General features: G+C 38.1%; 1 protein-coding gene across 3 annotated transcripts in view; it reads right to left on the reverse strand.

Moving 5' to 3' along the window:
- LOC118520033 (S-adenosyl-L-methionine-dependent tRNA 4-demethylwyosine synthase TYW1) overlaps positions 1-23131 on the reverse strand; it is a 200405-nt gene that overhangs the window by 123590 nt on the left and 53684 nt on the right. For all 3 annotated transcript variants that reach the window (XM_078074515.1, XM_078074516.1, XM_078074514.1), the window contains exon 10: positions 3387-3505. In XM_078074515.1, coding sequence (XP_077930641.1) covers positions 3387-3505 — 119 coding nt within the window. The remainder of the gene's footprint in view (positions 1-3386; positions 3506-23131) is intronic.

A 23131-nucleotide genomic window follows, 5' to 3' on the forward strand; every position in this document is an offset into this window, starting at 1 on the left:
TGGAACCTCTTCTGGAGTCAGATAATACATAAGTGTTTTAAATGAAAGAAAAGACACAGAAGCCAACCCAACAGAGCTATTAATGGCCAAAGCTAGAAAAATATGAGCAATAACGTAAACAATAATAGTATTGGATATTCTTGAGTCCAAATTAATAATAATAAATTTTAAAATGATTCTTCCTTACAGAAGAATTCCAATTATTAAATGTAAAAAAAAATAATCAGTGGAACACCAAAGTAATAATTTGATGCAAGCAAAATCCACTAATGAATGAAAAATTTAGTGGACAAATGCTTAAAGAGAAACAGCATATTTGCATAGACTCAAAGAATCTTCCCAAAATATCTATTAATTACACAAAGGGGAAAAAATGTTAAGGTGCAGTTTACACCTTGAAAACCTAGCAGACACTACCTTAATCAAATGATAAAGGTTAACTCCACCAGTAATAGGACATAATGATATCATGTATCCCTTAATAGGACCTGCTGAAAAGGTCACATCACTTCTATGGTAGTCTTCCCAAAATCCGTAACTTCAATCTAACCATGAGAAAACATTAGACAAAATGTCTGACCAGTACTCTTCAAAGGTGTTGAGGTTATGAAAAACAAGGACAGACTGAAGAACTGTGGCAGACAACAGAAAACTGAAGAGATATAACAACTAAATGTGATGTGGGACCCAAAACTGCACTCTGAAAGAAAAAGGATATTAGTGGGAAAACTGATGAAACTCAAATAGTTTCCAGTTTAATTAATAGCATTGCATCAATGTTAATTTCTTTTTGATTATTTTTGACAATTGTTTTGATAATTGTTCTATAGCTAAGTAAGGTCTTACTCAACATTAGGGAAAGTTAGGTGAAAAATATACAGAAATTCTACTATCTTTGTAACTCTTCTGTATATCCAGAATTATTTCAAAACAAAAAGTTTATGCCTGTAAGACTTTAATGACAGAGCAAGAGTCTTATATTTTAAAAAATAAAAACAGGATAAAAAAACAGAAAGTAGAGAATGATTTCAACCATGTTTTTGAAAAAATAAGATGACTTAGGGGAAAAAAAAAAAGAGAGAAAGAAAGCAAATACTCCAAAGCATTAACGATGATTTGTCTGGATTCTGGAATTATAGATAGTTGTTTCTCTTCATATTTTTGGTATTTTCTAAAAGCTTCTATAATAAGCATGGATTACTTTTATGATCAATGATATAAAACCACTTTAAAAAAAGAATTATAGCTCTTGTACCAATATGATAGATAAATTAAGAAATGGCTTAGGCTGGCAAGTATTAAATCATTTTGGTTGCTAAAGGGTGAAATATTGATAATCTAAAATGGAATCAGACATACAAATGGATACAGTGAGTTAGAGAAAGAAGAGTTTTTCAGCCTAAGCCACTGGATAGCTAATGGTTAGAGGTTAACAGAGAGCATAATAAATTCCACTGTGGACAAATCGAGCTTAAAGTACCTGTGGATCATCTAAGAGAATATATCCAACAGACAACTGCATACAGAGGATGAAAACTCAGAAGGGAGACTAGGGCTAGAGACAAAGAATATAAAAAGGTGTTTGGGGCACCTGGGTGGCTCAGTCGGTTAAGCGTCCAACTCTTGATTTTGGCTCAATTCAAGATCTCAGGGTTGTGAGACAGAGCCCTGCATCCAGCCCTGTGCTGGGTGTGAAGCCTGCTTACGATTCTCTCTCTCCCTCTCCGTCTGCCCCTCCCCCCCAGCTCACAAGTTCTCTCTCTAAACAAAACAAAACAAAAAAACAAGAATATAAAGATGTCAAACTACAGGTATTTAATGAAACCACAGAGATGGTTTACTTCTCCTACCATTATAACACAAAGCAATAAAAGAAAGCCAAGGACAAAATTAGAGAGAATTCATCAGGCAAAGAATGAGCCAAACAACTAAAGAGGAAATTAAAAACTAACTGTCAAAGGACTGGGAGAAAACACTAGAAGAGACTGGTGTGTCAGGTAAGGGGTTAATATCCAAAATATATAAATAACTTATACAATTAAACACCAGAAAGCAAATAATCTGATTTAAAATGGGCAAAGGATCCGAACAGACATTTTTCAAAAGGAGACATACTGATGGCCAACAGACACATGAAAAGATGTTCAACATCAATCATCAAGGAAATGCAAATCAAAACCACAATGATATCACCTAACACCTGTCAGAATAGCTAGAACAAAAAAGACAAGAAATAACAAGTGTTGGCAAGGATATGGAGAAAAAGAACCCCTTGTGCACAGCTGATGGGAATATAAGTTGGTACAGCCACAGTGGAAAACAGTATGGAGGTTACCCAAAAAATTATAAATAGAATTACCATATGATCCAAAATTCCACTACTGGGTATTTACCCAAAGAAAACAAAAAGATATATGTACCACTGTTTATTGCAGCATTACTTATAATAACCATGATATGAAAGCAGCCCAAGTGTCCACTAATAGATGGATGGATAAGAAGATGTAGTACATACGTACAGTGGAATATTACTCAGCCCTAAAAACGAATGAGACATTCCCACGTGTGACAGACAACTCAGATGGACCTAGAGAGTATCAGGCTACGTGCAATAAGGCAGACAGAGACGGACTAAGATTACCCTATGACTTCACTTATATGTGTAATCAAAAAACAAAACTAATGAATAAACAAAGAAACAAAGAGAATCAGAACTATAAATACAGAGAACTGATGGTTACCAGAAGGGGAGAGGGATGGGAAATGGGCAAAATGGGTGAAAGGGAGTGAGAGACATAGGCTTCCAGTTACCGAATGAATGTCGTAAGAATAAAAGGTAAAGTATAGGGAACAGAGTCAAGTGCACTGTAATAGTGTTGTACGGTAACAGATGAGAGCTACACTTGTTGAATCACCATGTCGCACACCTGAAACTACCATGTATGTCAACTATATTCAAAAAAATAATAATTTAAAAAATAACTAATCAAAATCTATGGAATGTAGCTGAAGAAGTACTTAGATGAAAATTTCTGATTAAAGACTTATAGAAGACCGAATATTGATGAGTTAACAGTGTAAGTTAGAAAAAGAACGGGGGTAAAAAAAAAAAAACAGTAGTAGTAGATTATTGAACAAGAAAAATATATAATGCAGAGGATTCATGAAGCTAAAACCTATGTCTTCAAAAAGACAAAAAATTGGCAAACCCCTGATGAAACTGATCAAGGAAAAACAACCAAATGCATAAATATATTAGGAATGAAAAGGGGGATTAATTATAGAAACAGCAGAGCTTTAGGTAAATTTTAGCACAATGCTGAACAGAAATGGATTATTATAGACAGTTACATATTTGGTCACCACAGCCATTCATTTTTACTTACCGCCAACAGAAGACACATTTATTTGCACAAGCCAAGCTTGGGGTAGTTTCCATGCAACGATGGCTTTCAATGCCATAGAATGTATGTTTATAGCAACCTCCTCTCCCTCGGAGCATCGACTGTGAAAGTAAAAAAACAAATGATAATCTGAATAAAATCCTCAAGGCAAGGAAACAAAATACCAAGACATCATTTTTAAGAAAAAAATGTACATTTCAAACCATAAATACCCCTACTGGTATCTGCATGATACAGAAAATTAACACTATACTGTTTTGATGGTGCTTTGGGTTTTAATGGTGCTTTAAGTTTTCTAAAACCCAATGAAATAAACCTATGATTCATTAACTCTGAAAGCTCTATAGAGAAGACCACTGATGCTTTCATTTTCAAATCCATTCAACTGCCTCAAATAATACTAGTACAATAATATATAATACCAAGGGATAGGTAAGATAGGCTCCAAGAAGAGGGGAGCAGCACTCATATGAAAGGGTATCTCTCTTTTGAATAAGGGAGGGTGGGTAAGGGAATGCATCCTGGAGCATATTCTATGTCAACTGAAGGGCAGAACTTGAACACACTGAGAATGCTAAGGGGACAAGCAGCATGTATGTAAAAAACAGATTTTTCCCAGAAAGGACACTATTTAATATGTGAGTGGTAAAACTACGGTGAGTGAGGTAAGAATGAATAATATGAAGAAACAGTGCAGGTGCGCCTGGGTGGCTCAGTCGTTAAGCGTCTGCCTTCGGCCCAGGTCATGATCCCAGGGTCCTGGGATCGAGCCCCGCATCGGGCTCCCTGCTCGGTGGGAAGCCTGCTTCTCCCTCTCCCACTCCCCCTGCTTGAGTTCCCTCTCTCGCTGTCTCTCTCTCTGTCCAATAAATAAATAAATAAAAAATCTTTAAAAAAAAAAAAAGAAACAGTGCAGATCAACTTAGGGTTGGAATCACAAGATATTATCAAGCTTTTTGAGGTCTCATCAGAAAGATCCATCTAGAAACTCTGCAAGACAGGCTTGATTTCATTAAGAGTGAAATCTGGGGGGAAGCTATGCAAATAAGGTCATGGTGACTTGGCTCATATTAATGGAGAAAAGGGGAAGGGTACTAAGGAGGTACACTCAAAGGCATTCCCACTGGAGGGACAAAACAGAGTCATCCAAGATAACTGAGATGTTGACTCATCTCTGCTGCGACTGAAATATGATGGAATTAACAGGAACAAACAAGGAGACAAAAGGAGCCCGTGTGTGTGTGTGTGTGTGTGTGTGTGTAATTGTGTGTAATATATATCAGTGTGCTAACATTATAAAGCACAATGAACGAAAATTACAAAAAAAATCTATCAGCTGATTACTCTGTCGGTTGATCACAAAGTCTTATTTTTTGCCCTGATAAAAAAGGTTCCCTTGTCCATCTCACCTGGTACTTGCATTAAGAAAAATAAGGAGGGAAGAAAAAATATTGTTCAAGGTAACTACAAATTCTCTTTCAAGTTCCCAATAAAATATCCAAAAGGCAAACAAAACATTCAAATCTTGCAAACAGCACTGAAAACTAAAAATAAAAGCCCTCTAAATGTCAAAGTCACAGGGAACCTGCCACTAAATATCATGCCAATGGAGAAAAAAAGTTGAAGACCTGAACATTTCATTATTTACTGAAAAGGTAATAGACCTCAAGCACGCTGTATGTTGAATGTCCAAGAATGAATAAGACAGAGCTTCCAACCATGATCTAGTATGAGGAAACGGCAAGTAAACAGGCAAAATATGCAATACTATTATGATAGAGTATTTGAATCAATCAAGATTCTTTTGTAAGCAACAGAAACTGACTCTGGTTAAAAAGAAAAGGGATTGGGCGCCTGGGTGGCTCAGTTGGTTAAGCGACTGCCTTCGGCTCAGGTCATGATCCTGGAGTCCTGGGATCGAGTCCCGCATCGGGCTCCCTGCTCAGCAGGGAGTCTGCTTCTCCCTCTGACCCTCCTCCCTCTCATGCTGTCTCTCGTTCTCTCTCTCTCAAATAAATAAATAAAATCTTTAAAAAAAAAAAAAAAAAAGAAAAGAGATTTATTGAAAGGACCCCGCAGCTCATAGAATCTTTAGAAAGGCAGGAATGAAGGCCGACTGGCAGCAGGACCAGCCCTCAATCCTTCAGAAACCTTCTACTGTAGACGCCACCACTCTCTGGATACCATCACCAGCACCACCCCTGAGAAGCAGATGCTGCTGCCATGAGCCCAACAATGAGGTCTCCGTGTCCCAGGTCCCTTCCATCACTCACTCCATACTCAAAGTCTCAGGCAAAGGCAATGACCATCCTAAATGACTGTTATACCCACGCTGCCAAGAGGCGATACCAGGAAACAGTATCTCTCCTCCTTGGCTCCTGTAGCAGGCAGCGGGCCCTTGTGCTAAACAAAGCTAATTTAACAGGGAATTCCCCAAACATGAAAAGGCCCAGATGCTGGGCAAGCAGAGAAAAGCCAAATGTCCATCATGGTGTTACTGGAGCCCGTGAGATAGATGACTGAGCCAGCCGGCCTTGCAGGAGCAGTGACAACTTCCCAGAGGGGTGCTGTCCAAACTGAATACTGAAGGGCTACAAGGATAAAGGGACAGAGGCATGTGAGAAGAGGGATGACACATTTCTCTTTTTAAAACTATTTTTTTCTAAAAGTTTTATAGTTTTATTTTAGTTTAGCTCATGATGATCCATTTTCAGTTAATTTTTATGTAAGACGTGAAGTTTAAAAAAAACTTTTGAGTGTGTTTGTGCGTGTGAATGTACTTTTGGTGTGTGTGGTGTGGTGGTAGTGGTGGTTTTCTGGATGTCTAATTGCCCCAGCACCATTTGTTGGAAAGGTTATCCTTCCTCCAAGGAATCGCTTTTGCACCTTTGTAAAAAATCAGTTAGGCATGTTTGTGGGTTATATTTCTGGGATCTCTATTCTGTTCTATCGGGCTATGGGTCTGATCCATCTCTCCACCAGTACCACACTGTCTTGATTACTATAGCATTAGAGTAAGCTCTTATATCAGGGTATGTAATTTATTCTTCTTCCTCAACACTGTTTAAGCTATTTTAGGGCTAGGACCATTCCTTATAAATTTTAGAATAAGTTTGTCTATTTCTACAGAAACCTTACTGGGATTTTAGTAGGAATTGCATTAAACGTACAGATCAATTAGGGGAAAACTGACAATTTACCATATTGTGTCTTCTATTCCATTAACATTTACTTAGATTTACAATTAGATTTTCACTTACATTTACACTCATTTAGCTTTTCATTGATTTCTGATTTGCTATCTTTCCTCATTTCTAATGTAAGCATTTATTGCTGTAAATTTCCCTCTGAGCACTGCTTAAGCTACATCCCACGTATAGTTTATTTTTATTGTCATTCAGTGGAATGTATTTTTTCTTTCCTTTGGGACTTCCTCTGTGACCCAGGGCTTATTCAGAAATGCGTTGTTTAATTTCCAAATAGTTAAGAGATTTTCCTTTTGTTTCTATTATTTATTTCTAGCTTGATTCCATTATGGTCAGAGAACAACATTATGATTTCAATTCCTGTAAACCCACTGAGATTTGTTCAGTGGCCGAGGACATGGTCTGTCTTGGTCAATGTTCCACAGGCACTCGAAAACAAATGTATTCTGCTGTTGCTGGGTAATATGTTCTATATCTGTCAATCAGACCCTATTAGTTAATTGTGTTGCTCAGATTTTCTATATCCTTGTGATTTTCCATCAAGTAGTTCTAACAGATGCTGAAAGGGGTTTCAAAGTCCCCAACTATAGGGGTGCCTGGGTGCCTCAGTCGGGTAAGCGTCTGACTCTTGGTTCCGGCTCAGGTCATGATCTCAGGGTCATGAGATCGAGCCCCATGTCAGGCTCTGCACTCAGCAGGGACTCTGCTTGAGATTCTCTTCTCTCCCTCTGCCACTCCCTCACTCACACCTGAGCTCTTAAAAAAAAAAAGTCCCCAACTGTAACTGTGACTTTTTATTTTTTAAGATTTTTCCATTCAACTATGTCAGTTTTGAGCCTCCAATGTTTGTTGTATACACATTTAGTGTGGATTATCCTTTTATTATTATGAAATGTCATTCTCTGTCTCTAGTATGTTTCCTCGCTCTGAGGTCTACTTAATCTGATATTGATATAGGCAATCCTGCTCTTTGGGTTATTGTCATGGTATGTATCTTTCTATCATTTTACTCAACCTACCCATGTCACTCTCAAATAAATAAATAACATCTTTAGAATATTTACATTTGAAGCAATCACTAATACATTAGTCCTCAGGTCTGCTATTTTATTATTTGTTTCCTCTCATTCTCATACCCATTACTCTTTTCTTGATTTCCTGCAGGTTACTTAAACATTTTTAGTATTCCATCTTAATTTACCTTGTGGTGCTTTTTTTTTCCTTTTAGGGTATCCCTTTGTAAACATCTGTCATAGTTTTGGTAGCTCTTTGTATAGTTTTTGTAGTAGCTATTCTAAGTCTTACATATATACAGGACTTATGTATATACTGTACACATATGTACACTTACATATATACATGACTCTCAGAGTCTGCTGTATTAACAATTTACACCTCAAGTGAAGCATGGAAACATCACTTCCATTCCCTTTAACTTTTCCTCTTTTAAATTAAATATCATTGCTCTGAGTATTACATGGTATTTTAATTTTTGTCTCAATCATCAAATATGATTTCTAAGAATCATGAGGAAAATGATCATCTCCTTGCACATACCCATGTTTCTGATCTTTCCATCATTCTTCCTGACTTTCTTGTGTTCCAATAATCTTTCTTTTATCATTTCATTAGAAGAACTTCCTTTAGCCAATTTTTAAGGGCAGATCAGCGAACAACAAACTCTTTGCTCTCTTTCATGTATGTCTTTATTTAATCTTCATTCAGGAAGGACAGTTTTGCCAGATACCGAAGTAATGGTCATCAGGTATTTTCTTTCAACATTTGAAAAATGTGTACCACTTCTCTCTGGCCTCCAGGATTTCAGATGAGAAATCTGATGTCAAATTAATGTTAATACATCATTTTTCTCTACCATCTTTCAAGATACTTTCTTTTTTACTTTTCAGATTGTTATTTCTAAGGTATCATGATGTGGATTTCTTTGGTTTTATCCCGTTTGGGGTTTGCTCTGTTGTTCAGACCTGGTAAATTCTATCCAGCTATCCTGTCTACAGATCATACGACTGATGTGGTAGGCCCCTGATTCTATCCTCTGTCATTTCCACTCTACTACTGAGCCCATTCGGTTGAGTTTTTTTATTTCCGTTACTGTATTCTTCAATTTTATAATTCCCTCTTGGTTCTTTTTATAACTTCCATTTCTTTGCTGAGATTTTTTATTTCTTCATTTGTTTCGAGAGAAACTGTAACTGATTGCTGAAGCATTTTTATGACAGTTGCTTTAAAATCCTTGTCAGATTATTCCATCATCTGATTCACCGGTGTTGGTATCAGTTCATTATCTTTTCCTGTTCAAGTTGTGATTTTCTTGGTTCTTGGCATGACAGGTGATTTTTATTGCATCCTAGACATTCCATCTACTATGTGAGGGGACTCTAGATCCTATTTAATTCTCCTATTCTAGCAGGCAGTCACTTTGCTTAGGTTGAGCATGCAGGTCCGGGACCACTTTTGTGTGCTGTGGTTCCAATGGCAGTTTAGTTTTCAGAACTTTGCAGTGTAATTTTGCTTGGGATCCCACTGGTCTCTGCTGTTACCCTCTGAGAAAGTCAAGGGGTTTCTCTAGGATGACTCCCTGGGGATCTCTCAACGGAGGAGAGTGTCATGCCAGCTGGCTTCCCAGGGTAGGCTGCTTGTGTAGCAAAGTGCCTCTGGCCGACTGCCCCTGACAGCCCCAGTAACTGAGTGGGACAGGGGAGTCTCGGGCCACAGGGGCAAAGAGGCTTCCCCAGCTGGACCGCTTCCCCACTGATCCCTCTTGCCAGTGCCACTCAGCCACCGTGGTATCTCTCAGCTGGGAAGGGAAGACTCAGGCCCAGCAGGGATGGAGAGCATTTCACAGGTCAGGTCACCTCCTGGAAAAGGAGATGATGGGAAGGGATCTCTCTCTTTCCACTTTCATCGGGCCACCCTGGTATCTCCTGACAGGAGAGGGGAATTTCAGGTGCAGAGACCACTTGTCCTAGCTGATTACTGTCAGTGGGGCTCCCAACCGGTCCCCTTGGCAGTGGTACTGGGCTTGCCTGATCCTGTTGAAGGGACTCTCACTCCATACTGGGAATGAATGAGCCTCCTTAGGTGGTTTTCTGTTGCTACATTAAGGATTAGCAAACATGTCACCCAGATGTTGCCTTCTTCTTTAGGCGGGGAGATGTAAAACATCCTATTGCCCTATCTTTCCTCCACTCCTAGGGTCCCAAACCAGTTAGCCTTCCTCTTACTACCTTTCAAAGTTCTCATTTGGTGCTTCTCGTGTTTTCCAGGGTTCAGAGTTGTGCATAGTAGGAAGGAACAGGGAAAAAGGGGTTTATGCCCCCCCCTTGTCCAGACCACAAATCCTCAGACAACACATTTTGAAAGGAAGTGCTCTCACATTTGAAAATTAGTAAATAATCAGGGTGAAAAAGGGAAAGACCTGAGAGTAATACACACTTAGAATTAAATCTATGTTATAAATCTAGGGGGAAAAAATTACAGATAGCCTCAGACTCATGAATGTATGAATTCTTGGCTTCAAGGCAAATGAGAGTCCGAGAAAATACAACTGCAGCCCATCAGAGCCACACTGAATGAATGCAAGACACCATCACCAGGCAGGCTCTATGCACATCAATTTGGGGGTGGGGGTGCAGGGGGGAGGAATGGAGATGGGTTGTTGGGAGACAGATCTCCATGGGTCTCTCTCTCTCTCTCTCTCTCTGAATGTCATACAAGCAACACTGACTGCCTTTATTCTAGACTACCTTTTCAAAAAGGTTTGTATAGTAAATAGCCTTAGAAGATATAGTGTCTCTCTCTCTGGAGCAAACGATACGTATGTTTACTGTCCAGTATAATAAGGAGATGTCCCTCTAGGACAAAGGTCAGGCAGGATTACTATCAACTATAACAGCTCATTGCCCTAAACTTGGGGTTCCCCTCCTACAACATATATGCAGATGTTACCTGGCCCCTCTAGAGCTGCTCCACGGGCGCTGGGGGCTCAGGAACCACAGTAAATAATGATATTCTGGCTACAGCTATTATTATAATAAACTGTCCGTGCCTTCTGCCAGCATCCATGACACCGTGGCCAGCTAACCTGCTATATGCAAGTGGGTAAAATTTCAGACTCCAATTTTTGACAGAGGATGGAGAATTCAATGCAGAGGTCAATGAACTACATCCTATGGGACAAAATCAGTCTGCTGCCTGTTTCTGCAAGTAAAGTTAGCTGGAATACTGTCACCCACATTTGTTTACTTATTGTCCACGGCTGCCTTTGTGCTACGGCAGAGCTGAGAAGCTGCAATATAGCTCATATGACCCACAAATGTTAAAAAGTCGCTATCTGGCCCTTTAAGAAAAAGTCTACTGACCCCTGACTTAGATATTTCTTTCCTACTCTAGAGCAAAATAAATTCCAACTGATTAAACTGTTTAAAAAGTACAAATAGGAGATGAATTCGGGGAAGATGGAGGAGGAGGACCCAACAGGAATCAGTCTCCCCACCTGGACAGGTGCACCGGCATAATCTAACATAACTATTCTGAAACTCAAGTTGGCTGAAGGGTTGCAACTTCCAGGAAAAGGCTTGAACGGTCAATTTCAGCTCTTAGCATAGGAGGAGCTACCCACCCCCAGCCATGTGGCAGACAGCTATGCATGTGTTCCTGGGACAGCTTGCACACCGTTTGTGGTAGCTAGGGTGGGCAAAAAGGATCCTATCCTGCAAAATACTGGGGACCTATGCTCTGACTGCTAATTGCAGCTTCTGATCAGAGAGGTACAAAGAGGCATACAGCCAATGCTGTTGAACCACCACCACCACCACCACACACACACACACACACACGGTTTCTGCAAGGCCACACACACACACACACACACACACACACACACACACGGTTTCTGCAAGGCCACACACACACACACACACACGGTTTCTGCAAGGCCTTACCCCTCCAGCTGAAGTGACTTCCAGGAGATTGAAAGGGCCTCTACTTATTTTTATCCCCCTTCACTTTACACTGTCACCCTTTCAGGAACCAGACATTAAAGACTAGGATATTCAAATGCAATGGAAGATTCGGGGAAAAACAGAAAGTTACTACGCGTGCCCAGGGAAAGGCTCAGAAAAGACATAAGACATTAAGTTTACCCCTCAGCCTGATCCTTACAGAGAGAGCCTACAAAACTCAATAAAACAAAAACAACAACAAAAAAACAGCAAACCCTGTGGAAGGGGAAGAATCTAATTTCCAGAGCTACCACATAACTAGATTCAAATACCACAAGGCCTACAAAGACACAGGAAAGTATGTCCCATTCAAAGGGAAAAAAATAATTCCACAGAACCTGTTCCTGAAAAATACTTTATGGCAGATATATCTAACAGACCTTAAAAACATGGTCCTAAAGATGCTCAAAGAACTAAAGGGAGATGTGGAGAAAATCAACAAAACAACATGTGAACAACATGGAAATATCAATAAAGAGCTAAGAAGCCTAAAAAGAAACCAAAAAGAAATTCTAGAGCTGAAAAGTATAATAATGGAAATGAAAAATTCACTAGAGGGATTCAAGGGCAGATTTGAGCAGGCAGAAGAATCAGTGAACCTGAAGATAAGACGGTGGAACTTAACAAGGCTGAGGAGCAGAAAAAAAAATGAAGAAAAGCAAAGAGAGCTCAAGGGACCTGTGGGACACATCAAGCAGAAAAACATGCACATTGTGAATGTCCCACAAGAAAGGACAGAGAAAATATATGAAGGTAAACAATACCTGGAAATTTCCCAAAATTAATGAAAGACATGAATGTAAACATCGAAGAAGCTCAACAAACTCCAAGTAAGATGAACTGAAAGAGACCCGCACCAAGACACATTATACTCAGACTTTCAAAAGACAAAGAATAAACCTTGAAAGTGGCAAGAAAAAGGTAAATCATCACATACAAGGGATCATTCATAAAATTATGGGCAGGGCGCCTGGGTGGCTCAGTTGGTTAAGCGACTGCCTTCGGCTCAGGTCATGATCCTGGAGTCCCTGGATCGAGTCCCGCATCGGGCTCCCTGCTCGGCAGGGAGTCTGCTTCTCCCTCTGACCCTCCCCCCTCTCATGTGTTTGCTCTCTCTCATTCTCTCTCTCTCAAATAAATAAATAAAAAATCTTTAAAAAAATAAAATAAAATAAAATAAAATTATGGGCAGATTTCTCATCTGAAACTTTGGAGGTCAGAAGGCAGTGAGCCAAGATATTCAAAGTGCTAAGAGAAAAAAACTGCTAACCAAGAATCCCATATCTGGCAAAACTATCCTTCAGAACTGAGGGAAAAGTCAAGACATTCCCAGATAAACAAAAGCTGAGGCAATTCATAACCACTAGACCTGGTCTGCAAGAGATGCTCGAGGGATTCCTGCAGGGTGAAATGAAAGGACACTATGTAGTACCTCCCAGCCATATGGAGAAGATCTCAATAAAGGTAAATACGGGGGCAATTATGAAAACTAGTGTTATTGTGACAATGGTTTGTAACCTTTGTTTTCTACATGATTTAAGAGACTAATACATTTAAAGAAAAAAATTATTAGTGTAAAACTAGTATTATTGCAACTTTGGTTTGTAATTCCAAATCCTGTTCCCTACATAATTTAGGAGATAACTGCATTTAAAAGAATTACTAGATTATGTTTCTGTGCTCACAATGTATTAAGATATAGTTCTGTGCCATCAATTAACTGAAAGGGGTAGGGACAAAGCTGTAAAGGTGGTTTTTGCATGTTATTGAAGTTAAGCTGCAGTAACTTTAAATTAAACTGTTACATCTTTACGATGTTAAATGTAATCCCCACGGTAACCACAAAAAAAACAGCTATACAATACACGCAAAAGGAAATTAAGAAGGAATTTAAACATTTTACTATAAAAATCAACTAAAAAAGACAAAAACATAGGAAATGAGGGACAAAAAAAGCAATAGGGCATATTGGAAAAAAAAGTACAATGACAGAAATAAGCCCCTCCTTACCAGTAATTACTTTAAATTGAAATGGATTAAACTCTTTAATCAAAAGACCGACCTTGTTAGATGGATAAAAAAGACATGATCCAACTCTACGCTGTCTACAAGAAACTCACTTTATATCCAAAGACACACACAGGTTGAAAGTTAAAGGATGGAAAGATATTCCATGCAAATAGTAATCAAAAGAGAGCAGGAATGGCTATACTATCGGCAGACAAAATAGATTTTAAATCAAAAAAGGTTACAAGGACAAAGACATTATACATTAATAAAAGGTTCAAAATAGCAAGAATATACAACAGTTAAACATTTACACACCAGATGACATATCTTCAAAATACATGAAGCAGATATGGACAGAACTGGAAGGCAGAAATAGCCCTACAATACAGTTGGAGACTTTATTTATTTATTTATTTTTTTTTTTTTTAAAGATTTTATTTATTTATTTGAGAGAGAGAATGAGACAGAGAGAGCATGAGAGGGTCAGAGGAAGAAGCAGACTCCCTGCTGAGCAGGGAGCCCGATGTGGGACTCGATCCCGGGACTCCAGGATCATGACCTGAGCCGAAGGCAGTCGCTTAACCAACTGAGCCACCCAGGCGCCCCAGTTGGAGACTTTAATACCCCACTCACAATGGAAAGAACAACCAGGGAGAAGACAAGGAAGGAAAGAGAGGACTTTACACAACAGACCAACTAGATCTAAAAGACATATGTAGAACACTCCACCCAACAGCAATAGCATACACAATCTTCTCAAATGCACACAGGACATTTCTAGGATAGACCACAAATTAGGCCAAAAATTAAGTCTAATGGATTTTAAGAGCTAGAGATCATACAAAGTATGTTCTCTGACCACAATGGGATGAAGTTAGAAATCAGAACATAGGGCGCCTGGGTGGCTCAGTCGTTAAGCGTCTGCCTTCGGCTCAGGTCATGATCCCGGGGTCCTGGGATCGAGGCCCCAATCGGGCTCCCTGCTCCGCGGGAAGCCTGCTTCTCCCTCTCCCACTCCCCTGGCTTGTGTTCCCTCTCTCGCTATCTCTCTCTCTGTCAAATAAATAAATTAAAAAAATCTTTAAAAAAAAAAAAAAAATCAGAACATAAAGAAAATTGGAAAGTTCCCAAAATTGTGGAAATTAAATCACACACCTTTAAACTATCAATGCATCAAAAAAGAAATCGCAAGAGAAATTAGAAAATACTCAGATATGGATGAAAATGAGAAAACACAAACATACCAAAATTTATGGGATGCATCAAAAGCAGTGCTAAGGAGGAGATTTATAGCTACAAATGCTTATATAAGGAAGGAAGGAAGGAAGGAAGGAAGGGAGGGAGGAAGGAAAGAAGGAAGGACTCAAATCAACAACCTAACTCTACAACTTAAGCAATTAGAAAAAGAATGAACAAATCCAAAGCTAGCAGAAGGAAATGAAATAATGAAGATTAGATCAATAAAACAGACAATAGAAAAACAAGAGAAAAATCAATGAAACAAAGTTGATTCTTCAAAAAGATTAACAAAAATCAACAAACCTTTAATTAGATGGGACTAAAAAAAAAAAAGAGAAGACTCAAATTACTAAAATCAGAAATTAAAGTGGGGACATTACTACCAATTCTACAGAAATAAAAAAGATATAAGAGTACTACGAACAAATGTACGCCAAGAAACTAGATACACTAGTTGAAATGGACAAATTTCTAGAAACACAAAATCTACCAAGAAGTCACAAAGAAATAGAAAACCTGAATAGACCTATCACTAGTAATGAGATTGAATCAGTAACCACCAATCTCCCAGCAACAACAAAAAAGCCTCGTATCTGATTGCTTTACTAGGTGAATTCTACCAAATACTTAAAGAAGAACTAATACCAATCAAAAATGGGCAAAGGACCTGAATAGACATTTCTCCAAAGAAAGTATACAAATGGCCAATAAGCATATGAAAAGATGCCCAACAACACTAACAAGCAGGGAAACACAAATCAGAACCACAATGAGATACTCACACCCATTAGGATGGCTACTATCAAAAAAACAAAAACAAAACAATGTTGGTGAGGACACAGCAAAACCGGAACCGTGTGTACTGTTGGTGGAAATGTAAGATGGTACAGCTCCAGTGTAAAATGGTATGGAGGCTCCTTAAAAAATTGAAAGTAGAATTACCATATAACCCAGCAATTCCACTTTGGGTCTGTACCCAAAAGAATTGAAAATAGGGTCTCAAAGGGCTATTTGTACACCCATGTTCATAGCAGCATTATTCATAACAGCTAAAACATGGAAGCAACCCAAGAGTCCATCAACAGATAAATGGATAAAGAAAAATGTGGTATATATGTACAGTGGAATATTATTCCTCCTTAAAAAGGAAGGAAATTCTGACACATGCTACAACATGGATGAACCTTGAGGGGCATTATGCTAAGTGAAATAAGCCATCACAAAAAGACCAACACTGTATGATTTCACTTATATGAGATACTCAGATTAGTTGAAATCATAGAGTCACAAAGTATAAAGGTAGTTGCTAGGAGCTGTGAGGAGGAAAGAATGGGAAGTTATTGTTTAATAGGTATAAAGTTTCAGTTTTGCAAGATCAAGAGTTATGGGGACGGATGGTGGTGACAGATGCGTAAGATAAAAGCATTTAATACCACTGAACTATATACTTTAAAATGATGAGGATGGTAAACTTTGCTTAACAGAATAAAAAAAAATTAGTCTTAAAAAGTAGCATAAAGGGGCGCCTGGGTGGCTCAGTCGTTAAGCATCTGCCCCCGGCTCAGGTCATGATCCCAGGATCCTGGGATCGAGCCCCACATCGGGCTCCCTGCTCCACAGGAAGCCTGTTTCTCCCTCTCCCACTCCCCCTGCTTGTGTTCCCTCTCTCGCTGTGTCTCTCTGTCAAATAAATAAATAAAATCTTTAAAAAAAAAAAAGTAGCATAAAGACAGAAGTGACTATTTTCTAACTCTCTGGGTGAGAAAAAATTCCATAAGCTTAAAAATAATAGATAAAAATGTAAAATTTAAGCACATCAACAATAACAACAACTGAAGGAGCAAAAAACAGACTAGGAAAAATATTTCCAATAAATGACAGATCCAGACTTTGTTAGTAGTTTTACAAACAGTTCATAGGAAATTACAAGAAAAGATAGCAAACCTTTTCAATTGGTAATGTCATTTCTAGGACTCTAAGGAAATAATCTAAATGCAAACAAAGCTTCTTACAAAAACACATCCTTCACATAATTAGTTATATTAGTGGAAGAAAAACCCACATCATCACCAGACAAATGGCAAATTAAATTATGGCACTTTCATTTATAATTATGTAGTCACTATGCTTAGAAAAGATTTTTCAACAGGAAAATGCTTGTTATAATGTTCGGTGAGAAAAACTGATACAAAATTTCATACACAACATGATTTCAAACATGTACAAATATACATAAAGGTGAATAGTAAAAAAGGCTGAAAGAAAATACACTTTAAGATCTCTGTAAGGTGGAATGTAAGTTTTATTTTATTTTCTATATTTTTCTTATTTTTTACAAAGAGCATGTGTTATTTTAAAGTAGTTTTGTTAAGGAGAAGTGATTTGAATGATAAACCTGAAATAGCATTATCCACAAAGTCTGTGAACCTTTTCACTAAATACAAGATCACAAGTTCAAGCACTATCTGATTATATTTTTTCACCAGAATGTGACAGCTTTTCCAACTGCTATCTGCATAGTTCATCACCATGCATCCTACTTCACACTATTCTCAATGCTGACAATGTGCTTTTTCACCACTTACGTGGGGCTGAGCATTTCAGTAAGACTTACAGACACTCCCCTCCCACAACTTACTGTGTTCTGGCAGAACTCACTTCAGGGAACAATTATATGAATTACTGGGAAGTTCTCATCAGAAACCATGAAGGCCAGAAGACAATGGAGCAATAGCTTTGAAGTACTGACAGAAAGGCTGTCAATCCACATTTCTACATGCAGCAAAAACAGAATGAAAGCAAAATACAGACATCCTCAGGTAAAGAAAAACTAAGAGAATTCATTAACGGCACACCTGCTCTGAGGCAAATACTGAAGGAAGTTAAAGCAGAAGGATGGGGAGAGGATAGTATGCAACCACGAATCAAAAGAAAGCTGGGATGGCTAAATTAACACCAGACAACTGAACTTCTAGACAAGAACCCTTACTACAGATAACGAGGGACATTACATAACGACAAAAGGGCAGATTCACTAAGACATAACCATCCTAAATGTATATGCACCTAACATCACAGCTTCAGCAAAACTGATAGAACTGAAATGAGAAAGGCAAATCCACAATCAGAGTTGGAGTTTTCAACACTCCTCTCTAAGAAATAGATAGAAAAATTACACCAAAAATCAGCAAGGATATAAAGACTATTACCCAGTCAACTTCCAATCTGGGCTTGGGTTTATTGGAGTTTTACTTGGGGCTGGGGAGAGGGAAACCAGAAAAGACGTACGAAAGAAAGACAGGAGAAGGGCCCTTCCGCCAGCTGAATTACAAAATCAGTGAGAGCAGGCCTCTCTCACACCCCTATTACCTTCCACTTCTCTCTAAGCCAGAGCATACGTGCTGAGTGACTGACCGTGGATAGCAGGGTCACACTGCCGTTTCTCCTATTCCCTGGGACATGTGACTTGTCATTTCCCTATAATACCACTGTTACTTAACAGTAATAAAGCCACATTCACAATGAAAAGTAAAAGTGCTATATCACACAGGACATAGGCTATACATAAACGCTATAAATGGCATATATACTGTATATATTTATGTATACATTTATGATAAATATATGTATCTTTTCCAGACTGCAGTGGTAAAGGCAGGAAAATATACTCTCAATTAAAGTGACCATCCAACAGGCAAGTCCTCCTCCATCAGTAGCCTTACAAAGTCATGTTTTCCTGGCTGAAAGAATCTCCTACTCCCCAGGACTCCGTTCAGATGACGGAGGTTTAGAAAATGAAGATGGAGAGACTTTTGGAGACCACTCCCCTCTGAGCCCACTGGTGTTAAATAAACCTCCTATCCTCCAAGAAAAAAAAAAGAAAAGAAAATGAAGATGGCAAAGCCACAGAGCATTTGACAGAATGCTTGCCAGGCCCTTAAGCTTTCAAGCAAATACTCCCTGACACAGAACTGAGAAAAGAAAAAAAGAATAAATCACACTTCCTGTGCTTTTCTCAGCATTCCCATCTAAACTCCTATCTACAGGATGAGAGTTGCCACAAAAGTATTTAACACCCACCAAATCAGCAGCAAACCATGACCACTTCCTGAGAAGTAGCCAGTATCATCTGGTCCAGGTACCTCTTGTTGCATAACACACTGCCCCAAAACTCAGTGGCTTCATACAACACGGATCTCTTACTTGCTTTATTAATTCTGTGGGCCGGTTGGGTGCTTTTCCCACTCCCTGCGGTATGCGCTGAGGTCACCCATGCAGCTGGCACAAGAGGGAGCCGGGCTGGGGTTGCACACCCAAGAAGACTTCACTCAGATGTCTGACAGCTGATCCTGGCGGAGGGGCCCTGCTCATTCACTCCATCAGTCTAGACTGGCTTCTTGACAGCACAACAGCTGGGTGCTCAGAGGAAACCTTTCGAAAGGACAAGCCTCGAGGTCCAAGCACTTATCGAGCCTCTGCTTGCATTGTGCTTGCTAAGAGCCCATTAGCCCAAGCGGGCCACATGGCCACGCCCAGAGTCCTGTGAGAGACGACTGCAAGAGAGTGAACACTGGGAGTCACGGTTCATTAAGGGCCACCAAGTTAATAGACTCCTACATCATTTATACTAATTATGTTCACTCCAAGCCTGAAGGCAAAAATTCCTCACGTCATAATTTATTAGTTTTCAAAGAGCTTTCACACTCAATATAACGGCTAATAGCTCTAGATCAATTTTTGGCTTATTTTAACAAAATCCTTTTAATATATGGTGATTAATCTGCAGCTCTCTGGGTAGACAAGCAAATATACTGATTTTAGATACTTAATATATGTTTACTTAATATACAATTACCATATTCTGTGCTAAGTGATCCAGAGGAAAACTGAATGATTCTGACTTCATTGTATGTATCTTTTTTTAAAAAAAATTTGAGAGAGAGTGCTCATGCACAGGGGGAGGAGCAGAGGGAGATGGAGAAAGAGAATCTCAAGCAGACTCCCTGCTGAGCACAGAGGCTGACATGGGCTCAACGCCAGGACCCTGAGATCATGAACTGAGCCAAAATCAAGAGTCAGATGCTTAACCGACTGAGCCATCCGGGCACCCCTGAATATATCTTTTTTATATAACCCTAAAGTTTTTACCTTGAAAAACATAAAAGCTTATTACCTATTAAAAAAAAAAGTTTTTAAAATTCTTTACACTGAAATCTAACTGAAATATATTAACAAATATATCACTACCATAGTCACACAGACATACAATTTATTGCAAAGAACTTTAGAACACAAATTTGAATGTATGCTCTTAATGAGATGAATTCTACTGAAAGAGCCACAATGAATCTTTTTCTCCTCTTCAAAATTATGGAGGATCCTAAAGAAGTTTCATATATGTGGTTTACACCAATCAATCTTAACATAATAGAAATTAGAACCAAGAAATGTTTAAATTATTTTTACATTATTTCCTTTAATATAATAACAAGCCTATTAACATGGTTTTATGAAAAAAAATATTTTTCAAGACAAAAAAAGGTATAAAACAGCTGGATTCTTATACCTTTCTACATTTCAACTATTGTGATATGTTATTTTGGTTACAGTATATAAACAAAATCCAGCCTCACAGAGATATGCAGCTGGAAAAGAAGGAGTACTTTACAGCCTTTTCAGAAAATTATGAAGGTTCTACTTTGATACTATACCAAAAGTCCACAAGTTTCATTAAAAATTAAATGCCTTATGGAATCTGGAAACTATTAATGAATTTTTCATATTTTGTTACATTAAAATCTATTTGCCTACCTTGCACTTTGAATTTGATTTTATAGCATCATGCATTAGAAAACAAAGGTTCACAAAGTTATGCAGATCTTCCAAATATTGACACATTTCATTATATAGCATTTTAAAAATCACACCTTTTAATATCACAACTGATCTCATCATTGAACTCTTTAAGTATTGGGAAATTGCCTAACTATGACAATTAATACAAGTTTTCCAAATTTCTAGTTTTCATTTTAAGGCTCAAATTTATTACTGGCAATAAATACTTTCAATGGCTTTCCTTGAAATGTCAGGATCACTTTATTTAAAAAAATAAAAAAAAACCATTGGCCAAATACCTAAGCCTGAATAACCATTCTTCATTGTTTTTATATGTTAAAATGGCACTCCATGGGGCACGTGGGTGGCTCAGTCATTAAGCGGCTGTCTTCCACTCAGGTCATGGTCCCAGGGTCCTGGGATTGAGGCCCGCATCAGGGCTCCCTGCTCAGCAGGAAGCCTGCTTCTCCCTCTCCCACTCCCCCTGCTGTGTTCCCTCTCTCGCCGTGTCTCTCTCTGTCAAATAAATAAATAAAAAATCTTTAAAAAATTTAAAAAATTTAAAAAATAAATGGCATTCCATGAACATAACCTGCAGCCTAACTGTAAAAATTCTTTCCTAAAGACAACTGTATACTTTGGTATGCAACAAAAGTGCTTTATGCATACTTTCCATTTCTTCATACAGAATATTAAAAAGACAGGTATTCAAAGGTAAAGATTTTAAAAGCTTGTAATTTCTCCTACTTTATCAAGGTAATTCTTAAGTATAACTGGCAAAAATAAAAAACAGAGCGAATGTACCTTGACTTACCAGTACAGTTTGTTTTACTGCCTTAATTCATACTGAGTCAGCTTTTTTAACCACCATTGCTTTTGCAACATTAGTTCAAATGTCCACACAGCAAAAAAGACAAATAATACCACAGCATTATTATGAAAACAGTTTTGACCTCTGGGACCCCGCAGGGTCTGCAGATCAAGCTTTAAGAACCACCACTGTAGCTTAACAGCAATAAGTAATCATGTCAATATCAAAAAAAAAAAAAAAGAAAAAAAGAATTTTGTTGAAGGGGAAAAAAGTGGTACAATTATAAAATCAAATTAACTGAAAACTAATGTTAAAATTGAAATGTGAGTTCAACCACTTTGGAAAACTATTCATAATATCTACTAAAGCTCAACATATGCTTAAGCAATTCCACTCCAAGGTGTACACCCAAGAAAAATGAGTGTTATGTCCAAAGACTGTACATGAGGTTCACAGCACTGACTTCATAGGAGCAAAAACAATAGCAAAAAACTAGAAACACTCCACATGTCCACTGACAAGTGAATGAATAAATAGTGGCCTATTTATACAATGGAATAGATTCAGCAAGAAATAAAGTACTGATTCACACAAAAACATGGAAAAACCTCAATAATTATGCCAAATGAATGAAGCCAGACCAAAAGGAGAATATAATGCATAACTATATTAAATTCTAGAAAATATAAATTTATATACACAGACAGAAAGCAAATCAGTGGTTTCCTGGAGATAGGAATAAAAAGATAGATGGATTACAAAGAAGCAAAAGGAAATTTTGGGTGTTCATTATCTTGATTTTGATGATGGTTTCACTAGTATATACAAACGTCAAAACTCATCAAAATGTATGCTCCACATACAATTTCTTATATGTTGATTATACTTCAAATAATGTTGGAAATATTTTAACTAAAAAAAAGGAGACGGGCGAGGGAAGGGAGGGGCGACCCGGGAGTCACCTAGAAAAGTTCCCACCAGCCAAACTGTGAAAATTTAGGATCAATAAAGAAAATGACTGTGATGGGCTGAATTGATGAAAATATCATAATCATATTCCAATACAGAGAAGAAAATTTGTTACCATTTGAGGCAGCTAGGAAAATAACATCGACTTTGAGAACTGGTACCTAAAGTGAATTAAGCATTTATCCTAACTTGCCAATAGGAACTATATTTCAGAGTAACCAAATATCCACAGTTAATAATAAAAAAAAAAATTCTTCTTTACAGACTAATGATAGCTAATAAACACAGAAGAAATAACAGAATTGAAAATATTATTTTACAAAGCCTAAATATGTATTCTCTCAGACAAGCACTATCAAATGGTGTTCCAAAAAAAAATGTGAACAGTAGCTTAATGAAGTTGAGAGAAGGCTGGATTTTTTTCTTACTTACTTACTTATTTATCCACTAAAATTAACATACTATGCTATATTAGTTTCAGGTATACACTACTGCGATTCGTCAGTGATTACTCAGTGCTCATCACATTAAGTACTTTTAATCCCCTTCTCCTATGTCACCCACCTCCCCTCTAGCAACCAATCCATTCTCTGTATTTAAGTGTCTGTTTTTTTGTTTGCCTCTTTCCCTGTTTTG

The sequence above is a fragment of the Halichoerus grypus genome, chromosome 6, assembly GCF_964656455.1.
Source record: "Halichoerus grypus chromosome 6, mHalGry1.hap1.1, whole genome shotgun sequence".
NCBI classification, from domain to species: Eukaryota; Metazoa; Chordata; class Mammalia; order Carnivora; family Phocidae; genus Halichoerus; species Halichoerus grypus.